This window comes from Apodemus sylvaticus, chromosome 4 (genome assembly GCF_947179515.1).
Source record: "Apodemus sylvaticus chromosome 4, mApoSyl1.1, whole genome shotgun sequence".
Classification (NCBI taxonomy): Eukaryota; Metazoa; Chordata; class Mammalia; order Rodentia; family Muridae; genus Apodemus; species Apodemus sylvaticus.
This window is the reverse complement of record NC_067475.1, coordinates 147298094-147311301: the sequence shown is the minus strand read 5'-3', so window position 1 is coordinate 147311301 and position 13208 is coordinate 147298094. Positions and strand designations below refer to the sequence as shown.

The 13208-nt window shown below is 38.5% G+C and overlaps 1 protein-coding gene across 5 annotated transcripts in view; it reads left to right on the top strand.

The window, feature by feature from the left end:
* Positions 1 to 13208, top strand: part of Tbl1xr1 (TBL1X/Y related 1) — a 143176-nt gene that overhangs the window by 74019 nt on the left and 55949 nt on the right. For all 5 annotated transcript variants that reach the window (XM_052180736.1, XM_052180735.1, XM_052180739.1 and 2 more), the window contains one exon: positions 1053 to 1119. Coding sequence is in view for 1 of the 5 variants with exons in the window: in XM_052180735.1 (XP_052036695.1) it covers positions 1053 to 1119 (67 nt within the window). In the remaining 4 variants the exon portion in view is untranslated. The remainder of the gene's footprint in view (positions 1 to 1052; positions 1120 to 13208) is intronic.

Genomic DNA, 13208 nt, shown 5'->3' with positions numbered 1-13208 from the left:
TACAGAACAACTGAAAACAATACTCAACTTTATATGGAAAAACAAAAAACCCAGGATAGCTAAAACAATCCTGTACAAAAACAAACAAACAAAAACAATAACAACAAAAAACTTATGGAAATATCATTCTTGATTTCAAGCTGTACTACAGAGCTATAGTAATAAAAATTACTTGGTATTGGCATAAAAACAGATAGTTGGTCAGGGGAATCAAATTGAAGACCCAGACAAAAATTCACATAGCCGTGGACACCTGAGTTTTGATAAAGAAGCCAAAATTATTTAAGAGAAAAAAAGAAAGTATCTTTAACAAATAGTGCTAGCCAAACTATCCAATTAGATATCTTCGTATAAAAAGAATGTAAATAGATTTATTTCTGTCATCCTGCAGAAAAGTGACGTCCACATGGATCAGAGACCTTAATATAAAACCAGATACATTGAACCTGATAGAAGAGAAAGTGAGGAACACAGGGAAATAACTTCCTGAACAGAACACCAGTAGATAGCATAGGCAGTAAGATCAGCAATTAATAAATAAGATTCATGAAACAGACAAGCTTTGTTGGGCAGAACAGACATGGCTTTCCTGTTGCAGATGTTGCATTGGTGTGGGGTGCTGGGAGTCACTCACCAGAACCGTAGGGAAAGCCTGGAAGATGTAAAGTCTGAGATTAGCACCTGTCATGTGATTAAAACAGTTCCCAAGCCAGTTAAATGTGCCTCATCAAAATATATAGAATGAAGTTCGCATCATTTTCAGGGCTCGTGGTCGTGTCTGACGAACTCTAATGCAATTGTGCATTCTCTGGGATCGAGCTGAATTGGGGAGGTCACACATCATGTTCCTCAGATGATGGTTCGTAGCTGCATTAGCCTCTCAGGAATATAGGCATGCAGTGTTTGCTGCTGTTTGTGACACGGATGTGCAGGACAGTCTCACTTCAGTCTCACTACTGAAGACTTGTATAAATAAATGAGTATTTTGAACATGCTTGGTATGGGAAATCTTAAATCGAATTTGGGAACTGAAACTGTTTTCCTTTTCTCAGCCTCAGCGACTTGTGATTGGTGGTTGGATATCCAGTTGCACATCCTCACATCAATGCACTGCCAATGGTAAGGCGCCTCTCCTTTTTCTCCTGCCCCATGTTAGGTTAGTGCTTTATAGCTGTGCCTGGTCTTGTTCTTTTAGAGACTTGAGAATTAAAAATTTCCCCAAAAATCGCAGAAAGCTCAATAGTTTAGAATTTTTAGCAAAAGGAACCCTATCTTAAAGATTCTCGGGTTGGAGAGATGGCTGCTCTTCCAGAGGTCCTGAGTTCAATTCCCAGCAACTACATGGTGGCTCACAATCATCTGTAACGGGATCTGATGCCCTCTTGTGGTGTCTCTGAAGAGAGCAACAGTGTACTTATGTACATAAATAAATAAGTGAAGATTGTCATTTTCCTGTAATTTTTATGTTACCTAGTGTCTTAGTTTTTTATGGTTTTGCTGAGTCAACCAGACTAAGGCAACTTAGAAAAGAAAGCATTTCATGGGGTGCACGGTTCTGCAGGGTTAGAGTCCGTGACCGTCAGGATAGGGAGCATGGCAGTGGTCAGGTTGGCACAGTGGCTGAGAGCTCACACGCTGAGACAACCACTTGAGTCAGGGAACTGGCGAGGCCACTCTCATCCAGACCTCCACATCAAGACAAAAATACGATGTAAATATGATCTTTTGTAAAATGAATTACATTTTGTGAGTAGAATTAGTGTTCTTGATAAAAATCTGATATTGATAGTAATAATTCCTTTATTTTTGTGCATCATTTTACTGAGTTTTAGGACATTGTACTTATCCTGATGTTACTAGTTAATATGTAGCTAAATGGATCCTATTTTACATTTTTATTTAGTGGTTAACTTTAGGAGAAAGACACCTTTACCTCTTTAGAAAGGTTTAGAAGTCTTTAATTTTGAATTACAAATCTCAGCTGTTATGTTAAAAATGACCACATTTCCTGCTTGGTGATTTGTGGTAATTCAATAGTAGAGTTGTATTAAATTCCTAAGATTTGCTGGGTGGTGGTGGTGCATGCCTGTAATCCCAGCACTCTGGGAGGCAGAGGCAGGCAGATTTCTGGGTTCGAAGCCAGCCTGGTATACAGAGTGAGTTCCAGGACAGCCAGGACTATACAGAGAAACTCTGCCTTGGGGGAAAAAAAAAACAACAAAAAAACCCAAAAAAATATTCCTAAGATTTATTCATGCTATGCGTTAAGTGATCTCAGAAACTAAAATTCAGAATGATTTTATCTTACTTTAAAATTGTGTGTTTGGGGTGCCTTTGCTTTCTGTCTTAGAATTTTTTTCAATTAAAAATTTATTTGATAATTTGTGTGGATAATGCATTTTAGCATCCATTTCAGTTTCCTCTCTTAACCTCCACCCCTTACTGGAATAATCCTTCCTTTAACATGTGCATGTGCCACCCACACCCCCTCTTTCTTTTTCTTTGTTTGACACAGGGTCTTACTGTTGTTAGGTTAGGTTGACAGAATTCAGAGAGATCAGCCTGCCTATGCCTCCTGAGTGCTGGGACTGAAGGTGTGAGTGCACCACTGCATTAACCATGGCTTAATCATGGATATTTTGGTGAATGGGTGTAGGGTTATTTGCTGGAGCAGAGACAGCTTTCCAGTGGCTACACTTCTGAAGAGAAAGGACATCCCCAACCCCAGCAGCCATTACCACCCACTGGAGCCTTTTAAACTGTATTCCTATTTGGCTGTTGTGTGTTTGGGGATGAATAAATAGTAGAGTGAATGGCAGTTTCTCATACCCCACATTTATACTTGCTGAGATTTTATTATTACCTTTATTACATCAACAATGATCTGAAAATATTAAATAGGAAATTACAGACATACACTATTTACTGAATTTTAAGCTGAGCATGCTATGAAGAGTGTGCTAAGCTTGCTTGTCCTGCCCTGGTCGTGAAGCTTCCTTCTGTCCAGTGACTTGCTTTTCCTGCCCTCGTCACTTAGCTATCAGGGTACACGCATGCCAGTCATTTCTTTTTCTAGTGTAAGGAAGAGACTGTTACTTGTTTTCCTCTGAAGTTTTCATGTGCAGGTGAGGTGTTCGGTGAGGGCCTGGTCCTCGTGAGCAATGTAAACCCTGGGAATGGTGACCCCTTTGCCACTCCCTGGACCATACATTGGGTTTACGTTGCCTTACCTCTTAGAATGCACTTCACATGACCAAAACTGACAGCTTTCCTCTATTTTTCTCTGGAATTCTCATCATGTTAGCTAGACTCATTGGTTAACAGGTTATGTGATGATTTTTACTCTTTTGTTTCAAACATCTATTAGAGAAAAAAGTTATAGCTCCTCTCCCACCCATGGACCCTGTTACAAATGTTCTTTCTGACGAATTGTGCCCTGCTGTGCCCTGCTGCCTGATTATTGTGGTCATTAACACACCAGTTTTATTTCTAAATATTTCAGTATTAGAAGTTGCATATGCCTATGTAATTACAATATCAGTCTTCTGCCTTAAACTGGCGTTAACTTTTTCATTTGAGAAGGAATGTAAATACATGTTACCTTCATATTTGGAACCACAAAACAGGCGCTGTCTTCCCCATTGTCCATGCCGCAGGGGTGGGGCGCTCGTAGAAATCCGTCTAGCCCTGAATCTCCCTCACTTCCTTTTCTCTGGATATGAGTAAGTTAGTAAGTTAGCGCCCTTCTGGAAGCAATGTCCTGACAATACTTGTCTCTTCTGATTGTCTTCTTTCAGTGTCTATATATGGTGTCTGGAAGTCCATCCATGTTGAAGTCAGTGGCATGATTTCCTCTATCTTATTTGCCTTTCCAGTTTTTGAGAAGGGGTCTCATTTAGCCTTGCTGGCCTGGTGCTGGATATGCAGACCAGGTTGGCCTGGGACTCCACAAGATCCTCCTGTCTGTTTCCTCTCAATGCTGGTAGTAAAGGCGTGCACCATCATGCCTGTACTGTTCCTTGCTTATTTTCAGAGGCTGAAGAAACCATTTTATGCATATTTTTCTTTGATTAGTGTTTTGCTTTGTGGGCATTTGGATTGCTTCTGCTTTGGTTTATTCATAGTAGAGTTATGTGAGATCTTGATGTCAGATTTTAAGAAGTTCTTTTTGGATTTCTGAGCAGGCTTTTTGGAGCATGCAGGTATTTTAGTTTTGCATTTTTGAGAATTTCCATACTGTGGTCCAGATGTTGCTTTTCTCATAGGTGTGAGATGTTGACAGTTTTTAATAGCCATTTAAGTTTCTTGAATTTCTTATGTTTTTAATAGAACAGCGACAAGATGCCTAGTGGCTGTGCAGTTTACTTAATTATCCCTTTCTATCTGTCTGTAAAGTTTCCCCTGCTCTGTTTTGTTAATTGTATCACTTGGGGGAAATGCTCATCTTTTTCTTGTATTTTCTGCAAATCAACAGCTAGGTCCAAGGGTTTGATGTTATTTTGGTCTCATTGCTTATTACGCAGAAGCCTAGGAAGGATTCACTCGAAGAAGCATCTAATAGTTACGGCTGCTCACGGCCTGGGTGCCAAATTCATTGCTCCATGAGTGTGCACAAACATTAATGTTTCTACAAAGAAAACCTCTCATGTCCTGGCTTGTACAGGAGAGGCATGCACGTTGTTTGTTTGTTTTTTCCTTTCCTTACTGGTTTTTAAATACTTGTTCTCCAAGTTCCTAGATGGTAGGGTTTGTTTAAATGTTACTGTGTGCTTGTGGATTTGAACATTTGACATATTTATTGCTTTGTGGTTTTATTATTACTGATGTCAGTCAGATTTTCTTGGCTAAAGGAAGAGCCTTTTCAAGGTCACTTTGCAGTCTTTGAAATGATGGTAGTAGACATTGATATGCTATCTCATAACAAGACAGTTTTAACATCCATCATCTTTCTGCATGTCCCTGGTCCCCACGTCAGTCCTGTTTGCTTTCAGTACAAAGCAGAAGTGAAGCCACAGCATTGGGTTCAGGAAGTGGGTTGATTCTTGGGAAGCAATGTATGTGTGTGATACAGTGTTTCTGATACAAATTTAGCATTTTATTTTTAAAATACAACTCCTTTGCCAGTATTTTCATGATGAAAAAAAAAACTTAGTGAAGTTTACATAAACTTGATTATTTTGTATACTTATGCATGTAATATACATAATAAATTAGGAAATATTTAAAAATAAGACTATAAAGGAAGAAACTCACCAATATGTTAATTAGTAATCATATTAATCATAGCTAATGCTGACTATAGTAATTGCTATATTGCTTACATATTAATAATATAATATATAATTAAGGTTAACAATCATGTTAATTTTTATCCAGTATTTTAATTATATTTAATAGTGAATAATAAGATAATAAAATGACATGTAATTAAATATATTAAACATAGAATTTGGTTCTCTGAGATAAAAATCTATGTATGTGTGTATGTATATATGCACGTGTATAGCTCAGGATGGCCTTCAATTCAGTTTTCCTTTCTCAGCTCTCTAGTGCTGAGGTTACAGTGCACTGCCCGCCCCTCCAGAGCACAGCTCACTCTCCAGGACACCAGGAGCCACTGCTCCTCTGTTGTCTGGAAAGGGATGAGTGCGGTGTCATCTCCGCCTCTCCGTGTCCCGCTGGTTTACCAGTGAGTTTAGTGTTAGGTTTTGAAATTGGTGTGTGTGTGTGTGTGTGTGTGTGTGTGTGTGTGTGTGTGTCTCACTCTGGCTCAGGCTGGCCTTGACCTCACTGTGCCATCACACTGACCTGGCACATTTGCTTCCTGGGCTTCTGAGTGCTGGGAAGACAGACCTTGAGGTCTCCATTTCGTTAGTATTTAGGTGATTCTTGTGTGAGCACCACATCCTGCATGAGCATTTGGTTGGCTGCATTTGGTTCATGTCTAGTATTTGGTTACATTTTCGATTGGGTACCATTTCTTGGTGTGGTATATAGTCTTGGTTTTTCGCTGTAAGAGGAAAAAGAAACAACAAGCTAAGGTTTGTTTAGCTTTAGAAGTGTAGGTATAGGGGCTAAAGAAGTAGTAGTCTCGCGCTCTCTTCTGGCTTCCTTGGGTACCTACCAGGCATACATGTGGACAGAGATGCTTGCAGGCAGATTACCCATTGGACAAAAAACAAACTTGGTTTGCATGTGTGTTTTTGTGTAAAATGGGCATTTTCAAGCACCTTGTAATCAGCTGAGATTGTTACCATGGTTCTTCTGATTGACATCTCTGCCAGAAGGTGTTATGAAGACTCTATGCAGGTCCTTTTCTTTAAATGTTTCAAGAGTAATCTTGCTTCACTGATAAGTTTGTGAACCTGTGCCATCAGTATTTTAGCCCCATTTTTTGGTTGTTATTCTGATTCTATAGTCATTCCACAACAATCAATGTAAAGTCTTATTTCATTTAACAAGACTTCTTCTGAGCTAAAAGGGTGGCTCTTTTAGGCCTATTAGTTTCTATAGTATTGAATGCTTAATCATAACTGTTTGTTTTCAAGTACATCAAATGTTCTGGTGGGGAAGTGTAGAAAGGGAAGGAAAGGCTGCAAATATTGGCTGTCTTTTGAAGAGTAATTTGTGGAGGTTTTGGGGGAGCATATGAGCCCCATTCTTTTTTGCTATGTGGACAGGCTCTAAGAAAGGCAGGTTAGTTCTGCTCAGCATTTCCTAAATGATTTGTGGCAGAGACACAGCCTAGCCCAACCCAACCCCCTGCACACAGCCTTCCTTTGTATGGAATTGTCCAGATACTCTGCAGAGTTGGATGGTGTGTCCAGGCACTGCACACCAGGAGTTCATCATCCTGAAAGAGCAACCTGGGTAAGACTTCCAGAGTTTGTGTTTGTGTTTGTGTGTGCCTCTGTGTCTTCCTCTGCCTTAGTTCTCTAGGAAGGACTCAAAGCACCATGATGAATAAGAATTGAGAGAATAGGGTTTCTTGTCTCAGTTCAGATTTGAGATGAAACAGTTTTTCTCCCATTTAGTATAATGCTGGCCATAGATTTGTTGTGTTGGGCTGAGATATACTCCTTCTGATTCTTGGTAAAATTTTTTTTTTATATAAATGAAGGGGTTTTGCCCTTGATTCTCTTCATGTGCTGAGTTGCACTTAGAGTTTTGTGTATGTCGAGCCAACATGCATCTCTAGGGTAAAATCAACTTTGGCTGTGATTTAATGTATTCTTGAATTTTATTTGTAAGAGTTTTATGAGAGTTTTTCCATATGTGTTCATTGGGGAAGCTGTCTGTGGCTCACTCTGTGAAGTTATTCAGTTTGGGTATCAGTGTAACACTGTTGTAGAATGAGTCAGTCCTGTGTGGTAGGATGGGAGAGCTCTGGCACACGTCTGTCCTGAATGTTAGTGTGAGCTATGACAATGCCTTCTCTCCCAGGGAAGTATGAGGAAGTCATGAGTTGGGTAGAGTTTGCCAGTGCAGCCATATGAATGTGGACTGTTCTTTGTTGAGAAGCTTTCAGTAGCCCTGATACCAAGTTGCTTTTTTTTATCATTTTAATTCTGGAAGGTACTACATGGGTTAGAAACTTGCCCATTCCATGTAGGGTGTTTTTTTAAGAGTATAAATGTTTACAGGATTCCTAAAAGATTGGCTTATTAAAATGAAAGCAATAGTAACCCTATCCTCACCCCTTTACCACTAAATATATTTGTTTTCTTTTTTTTTTTCTTCTTCTGGCTAGTTTGTTATTCTTTGTGGTTTCCTTTTCCCCCTCTCAAAGAATTAGTGCAGTTTGACTGATTGGATGTATGGTTGTTTTTAGCCTCAGTTTCACAAATTTCCGCCTTGATCTTTTAATACCACCTTTTAATACCTGACATTTTGTTTTTTGTTTTTGTTTTTGTTTTTGATTTCTCTAACTCTTGTTTTCCAAGACGTTGGAGTGCATTGTTAGGTTACTTGTGATCCCCTCCCCAAGTAAGCTCTCAGAGCTGTAACCTCCCCTCTAAGAACTAACTGCCTTAGCTGTCTCTCTCTCATGGTGGCACACTGGGATCTAGAGCCTCTTGGCCTTGCTGAGGCTCTCAGTGGTCATCTCGGGTGCCCTTCTGTCTCCATGTATTCCTGTAGTTTCTTTAGTTTTCTAGTAGTTGATTTTTAATTTTATTGCATGTTGATCTGATGGATAAGAGCAGTCATTACTTTTGTATTAATTATGCATTAATTATGAATTCTGTCATAGTTGGTTTGTGGCCTCGAATGGGGTCTGTTAAGTTTTCCTTGGCTGTTGAGGAGACCGATTTTGTTTCTGTTGTATTCACTCTGCCGTAGGTAGTAGTTGCACACACTCTATCAATGCTATAGTTTAGCGCCTGGTTTTCTTTGCTGATTTTCAGTCTGGATTCTCCCATCTAAGAATGTGAATTGGGAGCATTGAGACCCCCCCATTCATCTTACATCAGGACCTATCTGACCTTTTCTGTTCTGGTTTGTTTGTTGTTCTGTGTTCTGTGTTGACATTGAAGTCTTAAGGTTTGGTAGATTTGTATTTACAGTTGTTACAGCTTGATGATTGTTCCTTTTCCTAAGCTTGTGACATTTCTTGTCTCTGACTAGAGTTGTCCAAGGAGCTGCGCCACCTGTTTTCAGTCTTTGCTCTCCTGTGAGATTGTTTCCGTCCTTTGGCCGTCAGTCTTTGGCTGGGTGTCTTTGGCCCTAGGTATGTTCCTTGGAGAAAAGGTTGGTTCTAGTTTGGTCAGTCGGTTTGTCTCATTTTGGGGAAGTTGAAGTCATGTTTTTTGTTTTGTTTTAGGTTTTTAGAGACAGGAGTTTTTGTTATCCTAGGTAGCCTCGAGGTCACATTTCAGCGGAGAATGGCCCGAGTGCTAGTAAGCCACCACATCCTGGTGTCTAAAAAGGAGTATTTGGGCATTGTTGTTGCTCTTGTTGTTATGGTGCTGCTGCTGCTGCTGGTGGTGGTGTTTGAGACAAGAGTCACCCTAGCCAGCCTAGACTTGTTCTCCAGAGCACTCTGGCCTCCAGCTTGTAGAGCTGCCCTGCCTCTCCTTCCTGCATGCAGGGATTACAGTCCTGCACCGCACGCCAGGCCTCTTCCTGTTAGTGCATCTGTGTAAAAACAATAGGCCTAATAGTCATCAAATATTTGAAAAAGTGTTGCTTCTAGCCACATAATAGGGATGGAAATTTCTTTCAAATATAGATTTCTCATCTATCTTTTCCTGTCATGTGACAGTGCACGTCACAGTACATGTCACAGTGCACACACCAGTGTTACTGCCTCCACCATAGATTTAGGCATGCCCTCTCCTATCCATTCTGACAATTTTAAGATGGAATCTCATTGTAGTTTTGATCTGCATTTCCTTGATGACTCTGGGTGAGGAGCATGGCTTTAAGTGCTTCTGGGCCATTTGAGTTTCTTCTGTTGAGAATCCACTGCTTAGAGCTGTATCCCATTTTTTAATTATTTGGTTTGTTGCTATCTAGTGTTTTGAGTTCTTGATGTAGTTTGGGTGTTAGTCCTCTATCAGATATGGTGTTAGTGAAAATCTTTTGGCATTCTGTGAGCTGCTGTTTGGTCCTATTGACAGTGCCCTTTGCCTTACAGAAGCTTTTCAGTTTCAGTTTATTAATTGTTTTAGTGTCTGTGCTATCATTATTCTATTCAGGAAGTTGTCTCCTGTGCCAGTGCATTCAAGGCTGCTCCACACTTTCTCTTCTGTCTGGTTCAGTGTATGTGGTTTTATTTATATTCAGGTCTTTGATCCACTTGGACTTGAGTTTGGTAAAAGATGATAAACACTTATCTCTTTGCATTCTTTCACATGCAGACATCCAGTATGACCAGTGTCATCTGTTGAAGCTGGTTTCCTCACTTCACCCCCATTGGGTATTTTTGGCTTCTTTATCAAAATGTCAGGTGGCCAGAGGTGTCAGGAGGATGTCTTGGTCTTCATTTCAATTCAATTGGTCATCCTGTCTTTTTTTTTTTTTTTTTTTTTTTTTTTTTAACCAATAGCATGCTGTTTTTATTACTATAGCTTTGTAGTACAACATGAAATTAGGAATGGTTTTTGTTTTGTTCTGTTTGTTTTTGTTTGTTGCTTGGTTAGAGTTACCCCAAGATATTTTATATTATTTATGGCAATTGGGAAATGGTCTGTTTACCTTTTTCTGGGGGGAGGGGTTGTTATTGTTTTTGTATTTTCCCAGCTCATATGTTATTTTTGCTTAGCAGGGCTACTTTTTTTTTTTTTTTTTTTTATTTAATTGAAGTTGTTTATTAGTTGTTTGGGTTCCCTGGTAGAATATTCAGGGTTGATACGATCGATACTTTGACGTCTTCCTTTCCAGGTTGTATCCTCTCCATCTTCTTCAGTTGTTTTATTGTTTCAGCTAGAACTTCAGGCATGATATTGAATACATAGGGAGAGAGTAGACAGCCTTGTTTTTGTTCCTGATTTAGTACAATTGCTTTGAGTTTCTCTCCATTTAATTTGATGTTGCCTTGGCTTACTGTAAATTGCCTTTCTTATATTTAGGTATGTCCCTTTTATCCCTAATCTTTCCAAAATTTTTATCATGAAGAGATATTAGATTTTGTCAAAGATCTTTTGATATCGAATAAGATGATCATGTGGTCTTTCCTTTTCTTTCAGTTTGTTTATATGGTAGATTAGATTTATAGATTTTCCTATGCTGATTCGTCCCTGCATCTCTGGGATGGAGCCTACTTGGTCATTGTGGATGATGTTTTTGATGTATTCTTGGATTCAGTGTATGAGTAGTATTTTATTGAGTATTTTAGTATCTATGTTCATAAGGAAAATTAGCCTTTAATTTTCTCTTTGTTTAATTTTTGGATGGTTTGGGTATCAGGGTAACTTTGTCCTCTTAAAATGAATTTGACACTATTATTTCTGTTTGTATGTTGTGGAATAATTTGAAGTGTATTGCCTTAGCTCATTCAAAGTTTGGTAAAACCATCTGACCCTGAGCTTTGTTTGTTTGAGAGACTTTTAAAAAACTACTTCTAAATCCTTAGGGGTTATACGTCTACTTAAGCTGTTTATCTGTATGTATGTAATCTTATCATTAAAATTGATTTAATTTTAATATGTAGTATTTAATAAGAAAATGATCTGTTTCTTTGAGATTTTCCAGTTTTGTGGAGTGCAAGTTTTTGAAGTATGACCAAGTGATTTTTGGGATTTCCTAGGTGGCTTTTGTTATGTCCGTCCCCCTTTTCTGATTTTGTTGATTTGGATATTCTCTCTCTCATTGTATTTAGTTTTGATAAAGGTTTATTGAGTTTTCTCAAAGAACCAACTCTTGGTTTCATTGATTCTTTATTATATTATTCTCGTTGTTTCAATTTTCAGCCCTAAGTTTGGTTATTTCTTGACATCTATTTCTCTTGGCTGTGCTTGTTTTGTTTTTGATCTCACTTTCTGGCGTGCTTTTTTTTGAGTTGCTAGCATTTGATCTTTTTGATTTGTTTATGCAGGCAGTTAGTGTTATGAATTTCCCTCTTAGAGCTGCTTTCATTGTGTCCCTTAAGTTTGTGTATGCTGTGTGCTCATTTTTCTTGAATTCTAGGATGTCTTTAATTTCTTTATTTCTGCCTTGACTCAAATCATTCAGTTTCCATGAGTTTGAAGGTTTTCTGCTATTTCCGTTGTTGAAATCCAACTTTAATCCGTGGTGATCCGATGGGATGCAGGTGGTTATGTCAATTTTATTGTATCTTCTAAGACTTGCTTTGTGACTGAGTACATGGTAAATTTTGGAGAATGGTCTGTGTGGTGCTAGCAGTGTGTATTATTTTCTGTTTGGGTAAAACATTTTGCTATTTATCAGGTCTATTTGGTTCATGATAGTTTTGTTTAGGTTTTATCTGGATGACTTGTCCATTGTTGAGAATGGTGTATTGAAGTCTGCCAGTACTAGGTGTGAGGATGCATGTATGATTTAAGTTTTAGTAGTATTTCCTTTACAAACATTGGTGTCCTTGTGTTTGGGGCATATATGTTGAAAATTGAAAAATCATCTTGGTTGATGTTTCCTTTGAGTATGAAATATCCTTCTCAGTCTCTTAATTAACTATGATTTGAAGTCTATTTTATTGGATATTATAATGGCTATACTAGTGTGGTTCTTAGGTGCATTTGCTTAAAAATATCTTCTTCCAACCCTTTACTCTGAGGTAGGGATGGTTCCTGTTTTTACATTGATATGTGTAGGGATGGTTCCTGTTTTCACATTGAAATGTTAGTGTGTGTCTTTTTATTCGGGGATTAAGGCAATTGATATTGAAAGATACCAGTAACCAGAGAGTGTTAACTTTTGTTATGTTGTTGTTGTTGTTGTTGTTGTTGTTGTTGTTGTTGTTGGTGGTGGTGGTGGTGGTGGTGGTGGTATAGGTATCTGTGTGTGTCTGTGTCCATCTTTTCCTTCTTTGGGATTTGGTGGTGTGAGATTATTGCTTTTATTTTTGTGGGTGTAGTTAATACTTGGGTTGGAGCTTTCCTTCTAATACCTTATGTAGAGCTGGATTTGTGGACAGATATTGTTTAAATTTAACTTTATGATTTTGTTTCCTCCCTCTATGATGATTGAAAATTGTACTGGTTATAGTAATCTGGGTTGGCATCTTTTGTTTCTTAGAGTCTGCAGGACTTCTGGTGAGGTCCTTCTGGCTTTTTAGAGTCTCAGTTGAGAAGTCAGGTATTTTGCCTTTATATGTTACTTGCCCTTTTCTCTTGCAGCTTTTAGTATTCTTTGTTCTGTGTGTTTAGTGTTGTAATTAATATGTAGCAGGGGGACTTTCTTTTCTGGTACAATCTGTTAGCTTCATGTATCTTTATAGGCATGTCCTATAGGTTAGGAAAAATTTTCTTCTACGACTTTTGTTAAACAATATTTTCTGGACATTTTGAGTTGGGATTCTTTTCTTTACTCTATTCCTATTATTCTTTCATAATGTCCCATATTTCCTGAATGTTTTGGGTCAGGAATTTTTTTTAGCTTTAACTTTTTCTTTGACCAATGTATGTATTTCTTCTATTGTGTCTTTAACCCCTGAGATTTTCTCTTCTACCTTTTACATTCTGTTGATGATACTTGTGTCTGCAGTTCCTCTTCACTCACCTAGATTGTTCATTTCCAGAATTCCCTCA